Source organism: Taudactylus pleione, unplaced genomic scaffold (genome assembly GCF_031769625.1).
Source record: "Taudactylus pleione unplaced genomic scaffold, aTauple2 ptg000061l, whole genome shotgun sequence".
Classification (NCBI taxonomy): domain Eukaryota; kingdom Metazoa; phylum Chordata; class Amphibia; order Anura; family Myobatrachidae; genus Taudactylus; species Taudactylus pleione.
The window spans coordinates 12,270,316-12,291,723 of NW_028284463.1; the positions used below are offsets into that span (position 1 = coordinate 12,270,316).

Here is a 21,408-nt window from a genome sequence, read left to right on the forward strand (position 1 = left end):
CACGCGCTGCCTGGCTGCAGATCCAGTACTGTGCATTTAGCCTGCATGGGGGTAGGAAGTGGGTAACATGTGGACGAGCTCTACTGGAGCTATAGTAAGGGAGAGCAATGCACGGTGCTCACCGCACAGACAACCTGCACCTTCATCTCTCAAAAGCGAGACAGCTGAGTGACCACCACTTACCCAGAATGCTCTGCAAGGAGCGCTGACTTGTGCTGGAGACAATACCACTGGAGGGGGACGTGACAGAGCTGGTGGGAGAAGAGACGGCGCTGCCATCCTAAGAGACAGAGAGGGAAAGAACAAGGTGCCATGTGGCTACTCATACGGAGGAAATGAGGGACATTTACTAACACGTTGCTGGTGTGTCACTGCAGATGCTGCGATACACACACATATATAGATAATATATAGACATAATACACACACACACACACACACTTCACATTATTAGCACAAAACTCTGTGGCTGGCTCTGGTGCAGTATACCTGACATTAGTACAGGATTACTACTAAATTATCTCTTACAAATAAATAAGAGCAGCTGAGAAGTGATCTGAGTGACAGTGAGGAGCTGGCAGAGAACAAGCAGAGTGTACAGTGCACATGGAGTGAGTTTCAGGCGTATGTCTGGGAGTATGTTCTAGATGTAGGTGTGTGTTAGTGTGGGGCAGGTATGTGTGTGAAAGTGTTGCAGGTGCAGGTGTGTGCATGTTAGTGTGTTGCAGGTGTAGGTGTGTGCATGTTAGTGTGTTGCAGGTGTGTGAGTATCTTAGTGTGTTGCAGGTGTAGGTGTGTGCATGTTAGTGTGTTGCAGGTGTGTGAGTATCAGTGTGTTGCAGGTGTACGTATGTGCATGTTAGTGTGTTGCAGGTGTGTGAGTATCAGTGTGTTGCAGGTGTACGTATGTGCATGTTAGTGTGTTGCAGGTGTGTGAGTATCTTAGTGTGTTGCAGGTGTAGGTGTGTGCATGTTAGTGTGTTGCAGGTGTGTGAGTATCTTAGTGTGTTGCAGGTGTAGGTGTGTGCATGTTAGTGTGTTGCAGGTGTGTGAGTATCAGTGTGTTGCAGGTGTACGTATGTGCATGTTAGTGTGTTGCAGGTGTGTGAGTATCTTAGTGTGTTGCAGGTGTAGGTGTGTGCATGTTAGTGTGTTGCAGGTGTGTGAGTATCTTAGTGTGTTGCAGGTGTAGGTGTGTGCATGTTAGTGTGTTGCAGGTGTGTGAGTATCTTAGTGTGTTGCAGGTGTGTGAGTATGTTCGAGTGTTGCATGTGTAATGAGTGTGCTGCTGGTGTTCGTTTGTTGCAGGTGTGTGAGTATTTTAGTGTGTTGTGTGTGTAGGTGTGTGCATGTTAGTGTGTTGCAGGTGTGCGAGTATCTTAGTGTGTTGCATGTGTAGGTGTGTGCATGTTAGTGTGTTGCAGGTGTGTGAGTATCTTAGTGTGTTACAGGTGTGTGAGTATGTTGGAGTGTTGCATGTGTAATGAGTGTGCTGCTGGTGTTAGTGTGCTGCAGGTGTAGGTGAGTTATGTGATTGTGTGTTGCAGGTGTAAGTGTGTTGCAGGTGTAGCTGTGAGTGAGGTGTAGGTGTGTTAGTGTGCTGCAGGTATAGGTGTGTTAGTGTGCTGCAGGTGTAGGCGTGTTAGTGTGCTGCAGGTATAGGTGTGTTGCAGGTGTAATGAGTGTGCTGCAGGTGTACGTGTGTTGCAGGTGTAATGAGTGTGCTGCAGGTGTACGTGTGTTGCAGGTGTAATGAGTGTGCTACAGGTGTAGGTGTGTTAGTGTGCTGCAGGTGTAGGCGTGTTAGTGTGCTGCAGGTATAGGTGTGTTGCAGGTGTAATGAGTGTGCTGCAGGTGTACGTGTGTTAGTGTGCTGCAGGTGTAGATGTATTAGTGTGCTGCATGTATAGGTGTGTTAGTGTGTTGCAGGTGTAATGAGTGTGCTGCAGGTGTAGGTGTGTTAGTGTGCTGCAGGTGTAGGTGTATTAGTGTGCTGCAGGTATAGGTGTGTTAGTGTGCTGCAGGTATAGGTGTGTTAGTGTGCTGCAGGTATAGGTGTGTTAGTGTGCTGCAGGTGTAGGTGTGTTGCAGGTGTAATGAGTGTGCTGCAGGTGTAGGTGTGTTGCAGGTGTAATGAGTGTGCTGCAGGTGTAGATGTGTTATGTGATTGTGAGTTGCAGGTGTAGGTGAGTGTGTTGCAGGTGTAAGTGTAGCAGGTGTAGGTGTGTTAGTGTGCTGCAGGTGTAGGTGTGTTAGTGTGCTGCATGTTTAGGTGTGTTAGTGTGCTGCAGGTGTGTTAGTGTGCTGCAGGTGTAGGTGTGTTAGTGTGCTGCAGGTATAGGTGTGTTAGTGTGCTGCAGGTGTAGGTGTGTTAGTGTGCTGCAGGTATAGGTGTGTTAGTGTGCTGCAGGTATAGGTGTGTTAGTGTGCTGCAGGTATAACAAGAGATATGGTAAGAACTTACCTTTGTTATCTCTGTTTCTACGAAGTCCATAGGGTCCACAGGGTTGACCTTGGGGTATAGCTTGGATCTGGATCCACGGGCACCATACAGTTAAAGCTTTAGCTCCCAGGATGCACCTGGGTCCGTCCTCCTCTATACCCCGCCCCCGGCCACAGGCACCTCAGTTGGTAAGCAGCTAAGGCCGGAGGAGGAGACTAAACAGAGAGAAGGAAAACTGGAACACACAAGAAACCATACTCACAGAAATGGGAGACGGAAAACCGGTGACCAGCCACACAGCCCATATGAAGCCAGGTGCGTCAGGGCGGGCGCCCTGTGGACCCTATGGACTTCGTAGAAACAGAGATAAAAAAGGTAAGTTCTTACCATATCTCTTGTTTTCTACTTCAGGATCCATAGGGGGTCCACAGGGTTGACCTTGGGGATGTCCCAAAGCAGTTCAACTAAGGGCGGGGACGCTCCTGTGCTGAAAGGAGTACCCGGCGCCCAAAGGATGCATCCTGAGAGGCGAAGGTGTCAAACGCATAGAACCTCAAAAATGTTTGAATTGAAGACCAAGTGGCCGCCTTACACAGCTGAACAGCGGAGGCGCCACGTCTAGCAGCCCAAGAGGGACCCACAGAACGAGTGGAATGAGCCTTAACAGAGGCTGGCACAGGTAAACCCTCCTGTGCATAAGCCTCACAAATAACGGAACGAAGCCAACGGGCTAACGTTTGCTTGTTGGCAGGCCAACCCCTCTTGTGAAAACCGAAGAGGACAAACAAAGAATCCGACTTCCTAACCGAAGCAGTCCGGTCCACATAGATTTTAAGTGCCCGGACTACATCTAAGGAAGCCTCTCCAGCTGAAAGATCAGGTGACTGAAAAGCTGGCACAACAAGTTCCTGGTTAATGTGGAACTTAGCAACCACTTTAGGCAAAAACTCAGGAAGGGGGGGATTCAGGAAAGTGCCCCCAACTCGGATACCCTCCTGGCCGAAGCAAGAGCTAGGAGAAACCCAGTCTTAAGTGTTAACTACTTGAGGTCAACCGACTCAAGAGGCTCAAAAGGAGGTCCCTGCAGGACCCGAAGAACCACCGCCAAGTCCCACGGAGCCACTGGAGGCACAAAGGGAGGCTGGATCCTTAGAACACCTTGGAACAAAGTGTGAACGTCAGGCAGTGTGGCAATCCTTCGTTGGAACCACACTGACAGGGCCGATACATAAACTCTTAGGGAAGCAAGCCGTAAGCCCAGGTCAAGACCTGACTGCAGAAATGCCAAAATCCTAGAAAACTCTGAACACCCGAGGGTCATAGCTTCTAGACTCGCACCACTGAAAGTAAGTGTGCCACACTCTGTGGTAAATCCGTGCAGAGGCAGGTTTACGTGCCCTAAGCATGGTACTGTTGACAGAGCTTGAAAAACCCCGGGACCTTAAGACGGCTGTCTCAAGAGCCACGCCGTCAAAGACAGTCGACCCAGATCCGGGTAAAGGCAGGGACCCTGAGACAGTAGATCCCGACGTTGAGGCAGAAGGTACGGAGCGTCTACAGACAGGCCCCTGAGATCGGAGTACCAAGGACGTCTGGGCCAAGCTGGAGCCACCAGCAGAAACATGCCTCCGTCCTGTTAGATCTTTCTGAGTACCCGAGGGAGTAGGGAGACTGAAGGAAACAGATACGCTAGGTGAAACGACCATTTCACTGACAACGCATCCACTAGGCTTGCGCCTGCGTCCCTTGTCCTTGAGCCATATATGGGCAACTTGTAATTGTGACGAGAGGCCATCAGGTCCTATTCCGGCAGTCCCCACCTGTCCACGAGAAGTTGAAACACCTCTGGGTGAAGCGACCATTCCCCGGGATGCACGTCGTGACGGCTGAGGAAGTCTGCCTCCCAATTGAGGACTCCCGGGACGAAGACTGCCGATATTGCTGGAAGGTGGCACTCCGCCCAAGTCAGGATTTGGGACACTTCCAACATCGCAGCTCGACTGCGAGTTCCTCCCTGGTGATTTATGTATGCCACCGTGGTGACGTTGTCTGATTGCACCTGAACTGCTCCTCCGAGAAGAACGGTGCCTGACGCCAGAAGAGCACGGTACACTGCCCGTAGCTCTAGAATGTTTATGGGAAGGACGGCCTCCTCCGCCGACCAACGGCCCTGAAGAGACAACGAGCCGGTCACTGCCCCTCAACCCCGGAGACTGGCATCTGTCGTGAGCAGAACCCAGTCCGGAATCCAAAAGGGGCGACCCTGGCCGAGATGAGCTGACTGCAGCCACCACGCCAAGGACTGGCGCACTTCCGGGGACAATACCAGTATCTGGGATCGTATCCGGCGGGACAACCCGTTCCATTCCACAAGAATCTGCCCCGGCAGGGGTCTGGAATGGAACTGGGCGAACTCCACCATGTCGAATGCCGACACCATGGACCCCAGGACTCATTGCCGAAAGTATTGACACCCTGCCACTGCTTAGGCAACCGTGTATCCTCAGTTGTAGGGAGGATACCTTTTCCAGAGTCAAGAAAATCCTTTGTTGACAGGAGTCCAGAAGTGCTCCCAGATGGACCATCCGTTGAGATGGGATCAGAGACGACTTCTTCCAATTTATTAACCACCCATGTGCTTGAAGACAAGCAATTGTCAGGTGGAGATGATGAAGAAGCACCTCCGGGGAGCTCGCCAGCAGCAGCAGATCGTCCAGGTACGGCAGCAACCGTATACCCTGACCCCGAAGGTGGGCAGCCATGACTGCCGTCACCTTGGTGAAGACCGTCGGAGCCGTGGAAAGAACGAAAGGCAACGCCCGAAATTGGTAGTGATGGTTTAGGATAGCAAACCTCAGGTACCGCTGATGTGCCGGTGCCGCGGGCACGTGGAGATAGGCGTCCTGGATATCGAGGGAGACCATGAAGTCCCCCGGTTTCATCGCCAGGATGATGGACCGCAATGTTTCCATCCTGAACTCGGGAACTCTGAGGTACTTGTTCAGAGACCTTAAACTCAGAATAGGGCGATGAGACCCATTGGGTCTCTGCACCAGAAACAGAGATGCGAAGCTTTGGACTCGTCCAGCGAAGGACTCGTGCAAAAAAATTGGTGGGGCGGCCTGCACCGAAACGACAGGGCGTACTCTTGAGAGACTACTTCTCGAACCCAAGCATCCATGGTGGTACTGAACCAACACTGGGCGAATCTGAGAAGTCAGCCTCCCACTCTGGGGTCCCCCAGGGAGAGGCCCGTCCCGTCAGGCAGCAGGTTTATCCTCCTGTTTGGAAGAGGGGCGCCAAGCATTCCATATGCTTCTTGAGTTTGGATGAGGCTTTGGTCGCTGAATGTCTCGGGAAGGACTGGCCCTTGGCCTTACCCTGAACCCGAAGGACCGAACGGCAGTGCTCCTCACCCTAGCCGGCGCAGAAGCCGAAGGGAGGAAAGCCGACTTGGACTTAGCCAAGGTATCCACTATTTTTTCCAAATCTGGACCAAATAGCAAATCTCCATTAAAGGGGAGAGCCTCCAGACCCTTTTTAGAGTCCGCATCAGCCCTCCAGGACTGCAGCCACAAGGATCTCCGAGCAGACACAGCCGCAGCCGAAACTCTAGAGGTTAACATGCTTGCGTCCAATGACGCTTCCCCAATATAGGAATTGGCATCCCTCATTTGTGCCACTAATGCTCTCTAAACATCCGGAACACCGTCCGTAAGAGAATCCTCCAAGGCTTTGGCCCAGTTCTCAATGGCTTAAGCCACGCAGGAAATGGCCATGGACGGGCGCGCCACCGCTCCGGAGAGCGACTTCAAACAAATCTCCACTTTCCTGTCCGTTGGATCCTTTAAAGAGGAAATAGACGGCAATGGTAGCGTAGCTGATTTAACCAAGCGAGTGACATGTGAATCCACCGCCGGTGGAGTCTCCCATTTCCTGCAATGATCCTCAGGAAAGGGATAATGAGAAGCCAACCCTTTCTGCGGTTGGAATCTCTTGCTGGGTAATTGCCAGGCCGCCGCCATATGATCCGCTAACTGATCGGACAGAGGGATTTGCTTTCCTGAAGTCAGGAAACTTCGACTTAGGGACCGGTGCCTCCTCCTCTATATTGAGAATAGCCCGCACCACCCTAACTAATGCTGGAACATTAATGGAGGACCTAGGCTCAACCTCTCCATCATCTGAAGAGGGATCCGATTCTGATACCTGCGCAGTGAGTAAACTCACAACAGGCCGCTTAGTCGCCTTCTGTGGCCATCACCCTGCAACAATGACTTAAAAGCCGAGGATGAAGGCGCCAAACTCTGTACCGAGTTGGAGAGAACATCCACCCAAGGCGGAGGAGCCGACTGAGGGAAGCCCTGAAAAGGCACTACAGACTGTTGTGATACAGGGGGAGGCTGGACATACCCAGACAGCCCCGAATACTGTCTCACAGTCTGGGCCCCGGAGGGAGACCGCAATACCTGCGGAATATCCGGGGAATGGGAGATAGAGTGCTGGGACAATGCCCCAGAAGGGGTCACTGTAGGGATCGACATCTGCAATAGATGGCAGCACTTGTGAAACATCGCCCAAGGGGGGTCCTGCTGCATAGGGGGTATAGAGGGGCCTGGTGCCAGCTGGCACTGCCCGCAAAGACCATCCTGAGATAAATCCTCCCATTAACACCAGCAGAACAGCGTCTGCAGGAAAGCAACACAGGAGCCCGGAGTGCTCAGTCTCCTCATCAGACATAATACAGTAATTATACAATAAATACTTATCAGCAGAGGACATACGGTGTTAACACCCTCGCACTCACCAGCATGCAACACAAACAGGCCCAAAAATATGGTACTGTGTAGCACACAACAGTATGTGACTGACCTCACAAATACATGATTTATAAAAGTGAGGTTAATAGAAAAACGCCCCTCCCCCACACACCTTCGGGCTGTAGGAGAAGCAAAGGGATAGATATAAGCTGACAGCAAGTAGAGAATAAGTACAGACAGCAGCACTAGCAAAGTCACATACAATGCAGGAAGATTGTACTTACTGCACCAATCGCTGCCCTCAACCACCCAGATTCAGTGTCTGGGGGGAGTTATAGCGCTGTGTACACTGTCCTTTTGGTGGGGAGAGGTACACAGGGGGACCTGACCATGCACCTGCCTGGGAGCCTGCGTTAGTCGGAGAGCTCTGAGGAGGAGTGGCCAGCAGAGGAGCAGCTCAGCGACGCCAGTACACGTGAGAAAAGGCGCGCTGAGCTGAGGGGAGGAGCCGCTAAACCAGGGAAGGCTGCCTCCCCTGGCTAGTATTTAACCCCAGGGATGCCGGTTCCCCTCCGGAACTTATACCCTGGTGGCCCAGCGGAGCGCGGGGTATGCCTGCATGAGGGGGAGCCCGCCGCCGCTACTAGCGCCGCCGGTCTGTCCCCAGAGACCGGCGGCAACTGACTGCATTTACCCCCGCGAGCGGCGCTAAGAGCGCTGCTCGCGGCTTACCTGTTCCCCGTAGAGTCCGGCAGCAGTCAGAGGGAGGTCCCGGAGCCATGCTAGGACTAACTCCGGGGTCCCGCTGCGATCGCCAGATCAGTACTGGCGTCGCAGCGCCAGCGGGGTGTTGAAGCGGCAGCATGGACGTCCAGAAGGACAGTCCTATGCTGCCGCATTAAGTGTAAAACAAGAGAGAAAAAATAAAAAACTTTTCTTCTATAAAAATAAAGCTATGGGGCTGCTCCTGCAGCCCCACTGCACAGTGCAACCGACTTCGGCCGGCACCAAACTGAAACTGAGGTGCCTGTGGCCGGGGTATAGAGGAGGACGGACCCAGGTGCATCCTGGGAGCTAAAGCTTTAACTGTATGGTGCCCGTGGATCCAGATCCAAGCTATACCCCAAGGTCAACCCTGTGGACCCCCTATGGACCCTGAAGTAGAAAGGTGTGTTAGTGTGCTACAGGTGTAGGTGTGTTAGTGTGCTGCAGGTATAGGTGTGTTAGTGTGCTACAGGTGTAGGTGTGTTAGTGTGCTACAGGTGTAGGTGTGTTAGTGTGCTGCAGGTATAGGTGTGTTAGTGTGCTGCAGATGTGTTAGTTTGCTGCAGGTGTAGGTGTGTTAGTGTGCTGCAGGTATAGGTGTGTTAGTGTGCTGCAGGTGTGTTAGTGTGCTGCAGGTGTTGGTGTATTAGTGTGCTGCAGGTGTAGGTGTATTAGTGTGCTGCAGGTGTAGGCGTGTTAGCGTGCTGCAGGTGTAGGCGTGTTAGTGTGCTGCTGGTGTAGGTGTGTTAGTGTGCTGCAGGTGTAGGTGTGCTAGTGTGCTGCAGATGTTGGTGTATTAGTGCTGCTGGTGTAGATGTGTTAGTGTGCTACAGGTGTAGGTGTGTTAGTGTGCTGCAGGTGTAGGTGTGTTAGTGTGCTGCTGGTGTAGGTGTGTTAGTGTGCTGCTGGTGTAGGTGTGTTAGCGTGCTGCTGGTGTAGGTGTGGTAGTGTGCTGCAGGTGTAGGTGTGTTAGTGTGCTGCAGGTGTAGGCGTGTTAGTGTGCTGCAGGTGTAATGAGTGTGCTGCAGGTGTACGTGTGTTGCAGGTGTAATGAGTGTGCTACAGGTGTAGGTGTGTTAGTGTGCTGCAGGTGTAGATGTGTTAGTGTGCTGCAGGTATAGGTGTGTTAGCATGCTGTAGGCGTGTTAGTGTGCTGCAGGTGTAGGTGTGTTCGTGTGCTGCAGGTGTAGGTGTGTTAGTGTGCTGCAGGTGTTGGTGTGTTAGTGTGCTGCAGGTGTAGGCGTGTTAGTGTGCTGCAGGTATAGGTGTGTTGCAGGTGTAATGAGTGTGCTGCAGGTGTACGTGTGTTGCAGGTGTAATGAGTGTGCTGCAGGTGTAGATGTGTTAGTGTGCTGCAGGTGTAGGTGTTTTAGCATGCTGCAGGTGTAGGCGTGTTAGTGTGCTGCAGGTGTGTTCGTGTGCTGCAGGTGTAGGTGTGTTAGTGTGCTACAGGTGTAGGTGTGTTAGTGTGCTGCAGGTGTAGGTGTGTTAGTGTGCTACAGGTGTAGGTGTGTTAGTGTGCTGCAGATGTAGGTGTGGTAGCGTGCTGCAGGTGTAGGTGTGTTAGTGTGCTGCAGGTGTGTTAGTGTGCTGCAGGTGTAGGTGTGTTAGTGTGCTGCAGGTGTAGGTGTGTTAGTGTGCTGCAGGTATAGGTGTATTAGTGTGTTGCTGGTGTAGATGTGTTAGTTTGCTGCAGGTATAGATGTGTTAGTGTGCTGCAGGTATAGATGTGTTAGTGTGCTGCAGGTATAGGTGTGTTAGTGTGCTGCAGGTATAGGTGTGTTAGTGTGCTGCAGGTATAGGTGTATTAGTGTGCTGCAGGTATAGGTGTATTAGTGTGCTGCAGGTATAGGTGTATTAGTGTGCTGCTGGTGTGTTAGTGTGCAGTAAAACAGAGCTGTCCCTACTGTTCCCCTATGTAGCAGGATATAATGTACTGCACTAGAGCAGTGCTGCACACATCACACACAACCACATACAGAATATAAGCGCACACTCACGCTTGGCTCCGGGGACGCTGCGCTCTGCTCCGGGCGACCGGTCACCTTCTCTTTGCTGAAGTGAGAAGAAGGAAGAGATCTTCGGGCTGGGTCTAAGGAGACCTTCTGTACCTGAGGGTAATCATTGCAGAGACTGCGTGTGAGGTACAGAGACAGAAAGGAACTTACTGGGCTCAGGTGGTAATCACTAGGAAACCAAATGTGCTTTATCCCCAGTACAGGTATCTGGCCCACCACACCCTGACTGCAGCTGTTACTATAGACATTACTGATCTCTATGGTAAGGGTGTCCTATGTACACTGTATATACTCAAGCTAGGGGCATGGTACTATAGTATAAGCTTACATGGTCTAACTGGCTCGTTACTATGTCTGCTTTGTCAGCTCCATGTTAGAGACAGAAGACGTCATTCTCAGGCTGGGTACAGCATTCGCCTGGTACCCACCAAGGGGCTGTCCCTTACCTGCTTGTTGTCTCCGGCCCACCAGCCCTGAGCAGAGAGTGCGGCGGTACAGCTGGCCGTGTCTGGGAAGAGGTCAGTTTGTAGGTCCTGGGCGGCCTGCAGGACAGGGAGACAGAGTCAGAGGCCAGGATGGGCACATCAGGCAGCGAGAGAGGCAGACTCTGTGCCAGGGGTGACAGGGTGAGGAAGAGATGGCATCACAAAGCCGGGCAGCGTATGCCACAATGTAAAAGAATAAATAATAAGGTTTTGGTTCAAAAGGAAAAATAATGCAGATGTGGTGCAAGTATGTGAGACTAATATAGTACTGAATATGCATATAATCCCATGCAATGTGGGAGCAATCATAGGCACCTAGTGTTCAGCTCAGCATCGGCTCCAAAGCGAGAAATAAGGTATTGTATGCACGATGAGTATTCAGGGTACTGATATGTTCAATCTGGGTATTAATATGAGTATTCTGGGTACTGATATGATCAATCTGGGTACTAATATGAGTATTCTGGGTACTGATATGATCAATCTGGGTACTAATATGAGTATTCTGGGTACTGACACTAGCATTCTGGGTACTGATATGAGTATTCTGGATACTGATACGCGTATTCTGGGTACTGATATGATCAAACTGGGTACTAATGAGTATTCTGGGTACTGATATGATCAATCTGGGTACTAATATGAGTATTCTGGGTACTGATATGATCAATCTGGGTACTGATATGAGCATTCTGGGCACTGATATGAGCATCCTGGGTACGGATATAAGCATTCTGGGTACTGATACGCGTTATTCTGGGTACTGATACGCGTTATTCTGGGTACTGATACGCGTTATTCTGGGTACTGATACGCGTTATTCTGGGTACTGATACGCGTTATTCTGGGTACTGATACGTGTATTCTGGGTACTGATACGTGTATTCTGGGTACTGATATTGAGTACAATAAAATAGCATTGTGAGGACTATAGAACTCTGGACATCAGGCTATTATCACTTGTGCCTCAGTGATGTCGGGTGTGGTATATTTTGTCGACATTCATGGTCATAATGTCAACACTGATGAAAATAATGACATAATTAAAATGTTGACAAAATGTCCCTAGTGGTCTAGTGGTGACTTACTTTAGTAGACAGCCCGTGGCTACAGGAAGTGTACATGCGGCAGAGAGCCCGTGGCTACAGGAAGTGTACATGCGGCAGACAGCCCGTGGCTACAGGAAGTGTACATGCGGCAGACAGCCCGTGGCTACAGGAAGTGTACATGCGGCAGACAGCCCGTGGCTACAGGAAGTGTACATACAGAAGACAGCCCATGGCTACAGGAAGTGTACATACAGAAGACAGCCCATGGCTACAGGAAGTGTACATACAGAAGACAGCCCATGGCTACAGGAAGTGTACATACAGAAGACAGCCCATAGCTACAGGAAGTGTACATACAGAAGACAGCCCATAGCTACAGGAAGTGTACATACAGAAGACAGCCCATAGCTGCAGGAAGTGTACATACAGAAGACAGCCCATAGCTACAGGAAGTGTACATGCGGCAGACAGCCCGTGGCTACAGGAAGTGTACATGCGGCAGACAGCCCGTGGCTACAGGAAGTGTACATGCGGCAGACAGCCCGTGGCTACAGGAAGTGTACATGCGGCAGACAGCCCGTGGCTACAGGAAGTGTACATACAGAAGACAGCCCATGGCTACAGGAAGTGTACATACAGAAGACAGCCCATGGCTACAGGAAGTGTACATACAGAAGACAGCCCATAGCTACAGGAAGTGTACATACAGAAGACAGCCCATAGCTACAGGAAGTGTACATACAGAAGACAGCCCATGGCTACAGGAAGTGTACATACAGAAGACAGCCCATAGCTACAGGAAGTGTACATACAGAAGACAGCCCATAGCTACAGGAAGTGTACATGCGGCAGACAGCCCGTGGCTACAGGAAGTGTACATGCGACAGACAGCCCGTGGCTACAGGAAGTGTACATGCGACAGACAGCCCAGAGCTACATGCGGCAGACAGCCCGTGGCTACAGGAAGTGTACATGCGGCAGACAGCCCGTGGCTACAGGAAGTGTACATGCGACAGACAGCCCAGAGCTACAGGAAGTGTACATGCGGCAGACAGCCCAGAGCTACAGGAAGTGTACACACAAAAGACAGCCCATAGCTGCAGGAAGTGTAGGTTCGCCAGACAGACAGTGGCCACAGGAAGTGTACGTGTGGCAGACAGCCCGTGGCCACAGGAAGTGTACGTGTGGCAGACAGCCCATAACTACAGGAAGTGTAGGTGCGGCAGACAGACAGTGGCCACAGGAAGTGTACATGTGGCAGACAGCCCGTGGCCACAGGAAGTGTACGTGTGGCAGACAGCCCATAGCTACAGGAAGTGTAGGTGCGGCAGACAGACAGTGGCCACAGGAAGTGTACGTGCGGCAGACAGACAGTGGCCACAGTAAGAGTATGTGCGGCAGACAGCACGTGGCTACAGGAAGAGTACTGGCGGCAGACAGCCCGTGGCTACATGAAGAGTACTGGCGGCAGACAGCCCATGGCTACAGGAAGAGTACTGGCGGCAGACAGCCCATGGCTACAGGAAGTGTACATGTGGCAGACAGCCCACGGCTACAGGAAGTGTATACATGCAGCAGACAGCCCGTGGCTACAGGAAGTGTACATGCAGCAGACAGCCCATGGCTACAGGACATGTATGTGTGGCAGACAGCCCGTGGCTACAGGAAGTGTACATGCAGCAGACAGCCCATGGCTACAAGACATGTACGTGTGGCAGACAGCCCGTGGCTACAGGGAGGGTACATGCAGCAGACAGCCCGTGGCTACAGAAAGGGTACGAGCGGCAGACAGACAGTGGATAAAGGAAGTGTATGTGTGGCATACGGCCAGTGGATACAGGAAGTGTACGTGCGGCGGATAGCACGTGGCTACAGAAGCAGTACTGGTGGCAGACAGCCTTTGAATACACAAATTGTATGTGTGGCAGACAGACAGTGGATAGGAAGTGTACATGTGGCAGACAGACAGTGGATACAAGAAGCACACATATGGCAGATGGCTAGTTGATAAATATAGTACACGTACGGTAGACAGCCCGTAGATGCAGGAATTGTACATGTTGTAGAGAGCATGTGCATATAGGAAGTGTACGTGAGGCAGACAGCCCGTGGTACCTTGCGTGGGACGGTATAACTGATAGGAATGATGAACCTGTCAGTCAGCTGGAGGAGGCGCAGGAGCTCACAGCTCATGACATCAAGGCAAAGCTTCGGGACCAAGGCCAGGCCACGGGTCTGCTGATCTGTGACACACTGAGAGACTGCAAGACACGGAGAACCACTTGATCAAGGCATGCCCCACGGTAGCAGAAGAGCGACTGTGATGCCGTACAGGATTAAGAGGCAAAAACAGACAGACAAATAGACGGACTGGTGCAGGGGGACAATGTAATCTTACGCTGCATAAGAGACGGGGGCTCCGTGCTGACCTCCATACAATACATTGTACCTTCACCCTGCAGAAGAAATGGACAATTGGCAAACAAGCACTGCACTTAGAGACATATGGACGGCATCAAGGGGTTAATATAAATCTCTCGCCGGTGCGCGGTAAAGTGGTACTGTAACCACTCCAAAAATATACTTGGAAGTGAAACGGCTGCCAACAAAAATTAACCCTGTGTGTATGTACATGTGATAGGGAACATAGGGCCTGATTCACTACGGATCGCAGCTTCGATTACGCACGAAGGTCTGCTGCAAAAATATGCTAGTGACTGCAATCGCAAAGCCGTGGCACTGCCAGCATAGAGATGCCCACTGCCGCTATCTCACATCCGTAATACTGTGCAATCTTGTGTATACATCGGTAACATCGGCCCCTCACGCACAATTACAGCAGGTCTGTCCTTCGTCAGAAATGGCTCACCTCGTCGCACGCAGTGAGTACACAAGCTGCGTACGCCGTTGCAGTGGCTAATTTATGCACGCCCAAGTAACGGCGTTCAGACAGGCGCGCCTGCGTTTCCCCGACCACTTAAACATCCAAACGCTGACCTCCCGTCACTCGCTCTGCGATGGCCTTGTATCTCTGTAAGTGATCGCAGTGCGATCGCATTGCTAACTCACACAGGCGCACTGTGGTAAATACGTATGCGCAGTACGCAATTGCGATCTGTAATGAATCAGGCACATAGAGTGTAAGCTCCACTGGGCAGGGACTGATGTGAATGGCCCAATATTCTCTGTAAAGTGCTGCGGAATATGTGTGCGCTATATAAATAACTGGTACTAAAAAAAAAAAATACATAACCACTAGCAACCAGTATAGATCTGTATCTTGTTTAGTACATTTATGCCACATAATAAACCGATATATTTTTACTGCAGGTTATGCACCTAATCTTGTGGTCATTTACTGCTCAGAATTATAAACTTTATCGACCCCATTTATAAATGGAGCATGGTCTACTTTAAACAGGCCACTAATCTAGTGAATTGCCTACGCAGAGTCCAATGACATAATATTCACACTTCAGACCTAATCATTCATATTATCATATTATTATTATTACACCATTTCCTGTGCCCCGTTTCCATAAACGCCCACCGATAAATTCCAGTCAGACATTGTCAGGTTAGCTTTAGGTTATGCTTTGGTTGCCTGATGCAGCTAAGGCTTCTGGGTAAGGCTGCTAGTCAGCCATGTTTACCTGAGCAGCAAGAATGAGGAGGCCGGTGTCTGCATCATAGAGCGGGATGAGGAGTCTGTGGAGAAAAAAAAACAACACATTGCTGCTTGTAAATCACAGATAGCATACATATAGCCTACTGCACCCATTCCCGCATTTACATAAAATATGCACAAGGGGGCAGAAGAGATGCATCGCGCCCATTTTATTTTGCTCCAGATGTTAGCAATGACAGATTGGTTATGAGCGTGTGCTGGGAGATGGTTTTGGATGAGGGAGTTACTCCACACAGCGTAATTGTCTATGGACATAAGAAAATCACAGCAGCTGTAGGAGGAACGTTATCAAACTTTCTTTCTAGTTGCACTGAGGCCAACATGACCTCCCTGCTTTTATTAGTGAAGTTTAAAAGAGTTTTTCTGTGCAATACAGCTGGAGATTGCAATCTAGCCTTCACTCTCTGGGCCTGATTCAGACCCGTTCGCTATATGCGTGCGCTCGCAAGCGGCCCGATGTTCTGCGTACGCTCATGCGCACGCTTCGTTCTGCGCGTGCACGAACTACTCACTGCGATCGCAAACCGCTCGCCCGCACAGCAAAGGCAGCACAGGGTAATGAGTGACAGGAGAGGCCGTTTGTTGGTGGTAACAGGGGCAGGACACTAATAACAGGGGGTTGGAGATGCGAACGCAGGCGTGCCCGGGTGTTTCAACGCCGTTTTAGAGGCGTGCATAATTAACAGGAAGCATCATAGTACACGTCACTTGACAATTTTTAAAAACTGATTTCCTCGCAATGCTTGCGGTAGGGTAAAGCAACCGCAAGTACTGCGTTAGCATCCGATGGTGCTCGATGTACCAATGTTTTAATACACTTCCTGGAGATTACGTGGTGCTGGTGTGTGGCTCTGCCTGTGCGATTGGGCGTGCGCATACACAAAGTGGCCGCTCGCTAAGACATGGTGGATGTGCTTATGCCTTGGCGAGCGATCGCTTCCCGTGGCGTCACTTTGAAAAATTTGCATACGCATCTAGCGAGCGTATGCAGATAGCGACCGGATCTGAATCAGGCCCTCAGTCCCATTTCTATGAAAACAAGCAAAACCCCCCCCAGAAAATATGCTAAGCTAGTGGCCGTGTGGGGTCTGACAGAAGAGAGGTCCGTCGGGGAACTGGCACAGCAGACTTAGGGTACACCAAACAGGAACTGAGCTACAGTAAGGCCGTTACTTGCAGGAACAGAGGGCCTGATTCAGAGCCGCTCGTAAGCGGCCGCTCGTTCGCTCCGAGCGATGTTCGCACATCTGTGCATGCGTATGGGTCGTAATGCGCATGCGCCAACCAGTCAGTGTGGTCGGAAATCGAGCGCTCGCAAAATTGTGAGTGCCTGCTAATTTGAGTGACAGGATGAGGCGTTTGTGGGTGGTAACAGGGGAAGGTGCTTGAAAACGGGGAGTGGAGATCCGAACGCAGGCGTGCCAAACGGTCAAAACGGGCGTTTTAAGGGTGTGCATAATTAACAAAGCAGCGTCATCGACCACGTCACTTGGTTGTCTCTTAGCCTGAACTGTTCGCATGATTGCAGTAGGAAAATCCTACCACAAGCACTGTGAGCAGTTCAGACGCCTTTCGATGTGCTCGATTAATCTAATAAATAGCAGAGATGACGTAGGATGCGAGCGGCCAGGGGGCGTCCTTACAAAATAGCGAGCGCATGTTTCGTTCGCTCGCTCAGACATAGAGGCGTCAACAGACCGCAAAGAGCGAGCGCTCAATTTAAATAGCCGGCCCCTTTTTCTGAACGAGCGAGCACAAATAGCGTCTGGCTTTGAATCAGGCCCAGAGTCTTCTTAAAACAGGCACGTCAGACAGCAATGACGACCTGTATAGTACAGTATGAAAGGTTACAGGAGCTCAGCTAATGTTATACCTGACCATGATCCCTACACATATAGCTTCTACCTACAAATGAATAACTTCATTCACAATAGGATAGATTTGCGACAAGTTTTATATACAGCGACAAGAAAACGCCATCATATCTTTTAAAGTGTAGCCCAATAAGGGCCAATCCAGCCATTCGGTCCCCAGGACAGCCAGCCCACGTCATTAGGGCCGGGGGTTGGAAGCTGAGCATCATGGATACTGATCCCAGAAATTTTGTTAGGCTAATTATAACTGCCAAATGACACAAACTCACCCAGAAAGCATGTATTATACAGAACTACTGATACAGAACACAGCGCTGGGAGCCACATTTATGTGAAATTCATAGCACAGGACAAGGGGTGCAAACTTAGGAGGAGGGAAACTGGTTTGATGCTCTCAAAACAAAGGTTAAAAAAACTGCAGATATTCAGGTTGTCCATCATGGGTTTTTGCCATGGGCATACCTCTCTATATTGCTACTATTTGGGACAGTTAAAGGGGGCATGGGAGTGTCACTTTGGCAGCCGAGACAGATGCCTTGCTGATGAAACGCTAAGCCGCCACCACCAACCCATTTCTCCCAGCAGTTCTGTAAAAGGACAAAAGTCCTAACTGTTAGGACAGCTAAAAGGTCACTCGGGTCAGCTGGGACAATAAAATGTGGCATTATGTAAATATGGGCGCAATACAGTGTGGCATAATGTGAATCGGGTGCAGTACAGTGTGGTATAATGTAAATATGGGCGCAATACAGTGTGGAATAATGTGAATCAGGTGCAGTACAGTGTGGAATAATGTGAATAAGGTGCAGTACAGTGTGGCATAATGTGAGTACAATGTGGCATAATGTGAATTGGGTGCAATACAGTGTGGCATAATGTGAATCGGGTGCAATACAGTGTGGCATAATGTGAATCAGGTGCAGTACAGTGTAGCATAATGTGAATCAGATGCAATACAGTGTGGCATAATGTGAATCAGAAGCAATACAGTGTGGCATAATGTGAATCGGGTGCAATACAGTGTGGCATAATGTGAATCGGGTGCAATACAGTGTGGCATAATGTGAATCGGATGCAGTACAGTGTGGCATAATGTGAATCAGGTGCAATACAGTGTGGCATAATGTGAATCAGGTGCAATACAGTGTGGCATAATGTGAATCGGGTGCAATACAGTGTGGCATAATGTGAATCGGGTGCAATACAGTGTGGCATAATGTGAATCAGAAACAATACAGTGTGGCATAATGTGAATCGGGTGCAATATAGTGTGGCATAATGTGAATCGGGTGCAATACAGTGTGGAATGTGAATTAGGCACAGTACAGTGTGGCATAATGTGAATTAGGCACAGTACAGTGTGGCATAATGTGAATCGGGTGCAATATAGTGTGGCATAATGTGAATTGGGTGCAATACAGTGTGGCATAATGTGAATCAGGTGCAATACAGTGTGGCATAATGTGAATCAGGTGCAGTACAGTGTGGCATAAGGTGAATCGGGTGCAGTACAGTGTGGTATAATGTAAATATGGGCGCAATACAGTGTGGAATAATGTGAATCAGGTGCAGTACAGTGTGGAATAATGTGAATAAGGTGCAGTACAGTGTGGCATAATGTGAGTACAATGTGGCATAATGTGAATTGGGTGCAATACAGTGTGGCATAATGTGAATTGGGTGCAATACAGTGTGGCATAATGTGAATCAGGTGCAGTACAGTGTAGCATAATGTGAATCAGATGCAATACAGTGTGGCATAATGTGAATCAGAAGCAATACAGTGTGGCATAATGTGAATCGGGTGCAATACAGTGTGGCATAATGTGAATCGGGTGCAATACAGTGTGGCATAATGTGAATCGGATGCAGTACAGTGTGGCATAATGTGAATCAGGTGCAATACAGTGTGGCATAATGTGAATCAGGTGCAATACAGTGTGGCATAATGTGAATCGGGTGCAATACAGTGTGGCATAATGTGAATCGGGTGCAATACAGTGTGGCATAATGTGAATCAGAAACAATACAGTGTGGCATAATGTGAATCGGGTGCAATATAGTGTGGCATAATGTGAATCGGGTGCAATATAGTGTGGCATAATGTGAATCGGGTGCAATACAGTGTGGAATGTGAATTAGGCACAGTACAGTGTGGCATAATGTGAATTAGGCACAGTACAGTGTGGCATAATGTGAATCGGGTGCAATATAGTGTGGCATAATGTGAATTGGGTGCAATACAGTGTGGCATAATGTGAATCAGGTGCAATACAGTGTGGCATAATGTGAATCAGGTGCAGTACAGTGTGGCATAAGGTGAATCGGGTGCAGTACAGTGTGGCATAATGTGAATCAGGTGCAATACAGTGTGGCATAATGTGAATCCGGTTCAATATAGTGTGGCATAATGTGAATCGGGTGCAATACAGTGTGGCATAATGTGAATCGGGTGCAGTACAGTGTGGCATAATGTGAATTAGGTGCAGTACAGTGTGGCATAATGTGAATCGGGTGCAATACAGTGTGGCATAATGTGAATCAGGTGCAGTACAGTGTGGCATAATGTGAATCGGGTGCAATACAGTGTGGCATAATGTGAATTGGGTGCAATACAGTGTGGCATAATGTGAATCAGGTGCAATACAGTGTGGCATAATCTGAACTGTGGGCACTATCTTAGTAATCGTTTTTTTTTAATTATAAAATCTCTCCTTAATAAAAAAAAAAACACATTTATTTCAATATATTTCTATTAGTTTTAGCATGTAGAATAAGATTTACTCTGCAAAGAAACTTGACATACTTGTGAAGAAAAAAAAAGTGTGGCCCGCCGTCAAAAATCAGTTTCTTAACATGGTGCTTTAAGAAAAATGGTTGGACGCCCTGCACTAGAGACAGGTAGAATTAGAGGTATAAAAGGTTAAGTGGATGTTCTGAAAAAGGAGAATTAGGTGGTTCTAGGGGGTATATTTACTAATGTGCGGGTTTATAGAAGTGGAGATGTTGATAGCAACCAATGAGATTCTAGCTATTAACTTCTAGAAGGAAATAGATAAATAACTAGAATCTGATTGGTTGCTCTGGGCAATGCCTCCACTTTAGTAAATATACCCCTAGATGTTGGTAATGTAAAGGAGGGAACACATAAAGGTAGATCCTTTTAATTTACATATTTTTTTTACAGATAGGGTGATAGATCTATGGAAACACTTCTCTGCTGTTATGGTGGGGTCTCATACCATAAAAGGAACTTAAGGCCCTCATTCAGAGCCGGTCGCTATTTGCGCTCGCTCGTTCAAAAACAAGGGGTGGCTATTTAAATGATCTGTTCGCAAATAGAGGTGTGAACAGACTGCAAAGTCTGAACGAGCGAGCAAAACATATGCTCGTTTATTTGTTAAAAACGCCCCCTGGCCGCTCGCACCATACGTCATGTCCGCTATTTATTAGATTAATCGAGTACATCGCCCAGGGCATGAACTGCTCGCTATTCTTGTGGATGGTTTTTGCTACCACAATCTTGCGAGCAGTTCTGACTATAAAATAACCCAGTGACGTGGTCAATGACGCTGCTGTATTAATTATGCACACCCATAAAACGCCCGTTTTGACCTTTAAGCACGCCTGCGTTCGGATCTCCACTCCCCGTTTTCAAGCACCTTCCCCTGTTACCACCCACATACGCCTCATTCTGTCACTCAAAATAGCAGGCATTCGCTATTTTGCGAGCACATGAATTTCGGCCGCACTGACTGGTTCGCGCATGCGTACGGATCGTTATATGATGTGCGAACATCGCTCGGAACGAGCGTACTGCCGCTAGCGAGTGGCTCTGAATGAGGGCCTAAGACCATATGGCGATTATTAAGGCTGTTATCTAAAATACATATATAAACAAACAGACCAATAAAATGGAACCACTGGTTCTTTTCTGTAATAACATTCAGTGTAGCTATATTCTATATGCCTGTGGACTGGTATTAGTGTCACAGTGTGCTGCCATCGTACAACACATACACTTGAACCTCTGGGACTATGGGCCTGATTCAGAGATTGCGGCAATGCCGCGGATTACGCAGAGGAACAATTATCGGTAAACTGCGCAGACGACAAGTTTCATTTTCGCTGACGCTCGCAGAGAGGATTTATTCGCAAAGCTGTTGACAGACAGGCAACGGGAGGATGGCAACTCGAACGCAGGCGCGGCGCATTCGTTTTCAGGGCCATGTCTCTGCCTGCGAGTGCTGTCCTGGCGGCCATTCTGTGCGGCTATAGGGTTACTCAATCATCCGCTTATCACCCATGCTGCATCTTTCAGCACAG

The 21,408-nt window shown here is 49.4% G+C and overlaps 1 protein-coding gene across 1 annotated transcript in view; it reads right to left on the reverse strand.

Annotated features, from left to right (window-relative positions):
* The window catches only part of CORO7 (coronin 7), a 140,158-nt gene that overhangs the window by 15,960 nt on the left and 102,790 nt on the right, over nt 1-21,408 (reverse strand). Inside the window, exons 10-15 of the mRNA XM_088464731.1 lie at nt 15,174-15,228; nt 13,919-13,976; nt 13,636-13,781; nt 10,433-10,528; nt 9,969-10,079; nt 184-280 (exon numbers count right to left, since the gene is read on the reverse strand). Of these exons, the coding sequence (XP_088320857.1) occupies nt 184-280; nt 9,969-10,079; nt 10,433-10,528; nt 13,636-13,781; nt 13,919-13,976; nt 15,174-15,228 (563 nt within the window). The remainder of the gene's footprint in view (nt 1-183; nt 281-9,968; nt 10,080-10,432; nt 10,529-13,635; nt 13,782-13,918; nt 13,977-15,173; nt 15,229-21,408) is intronic.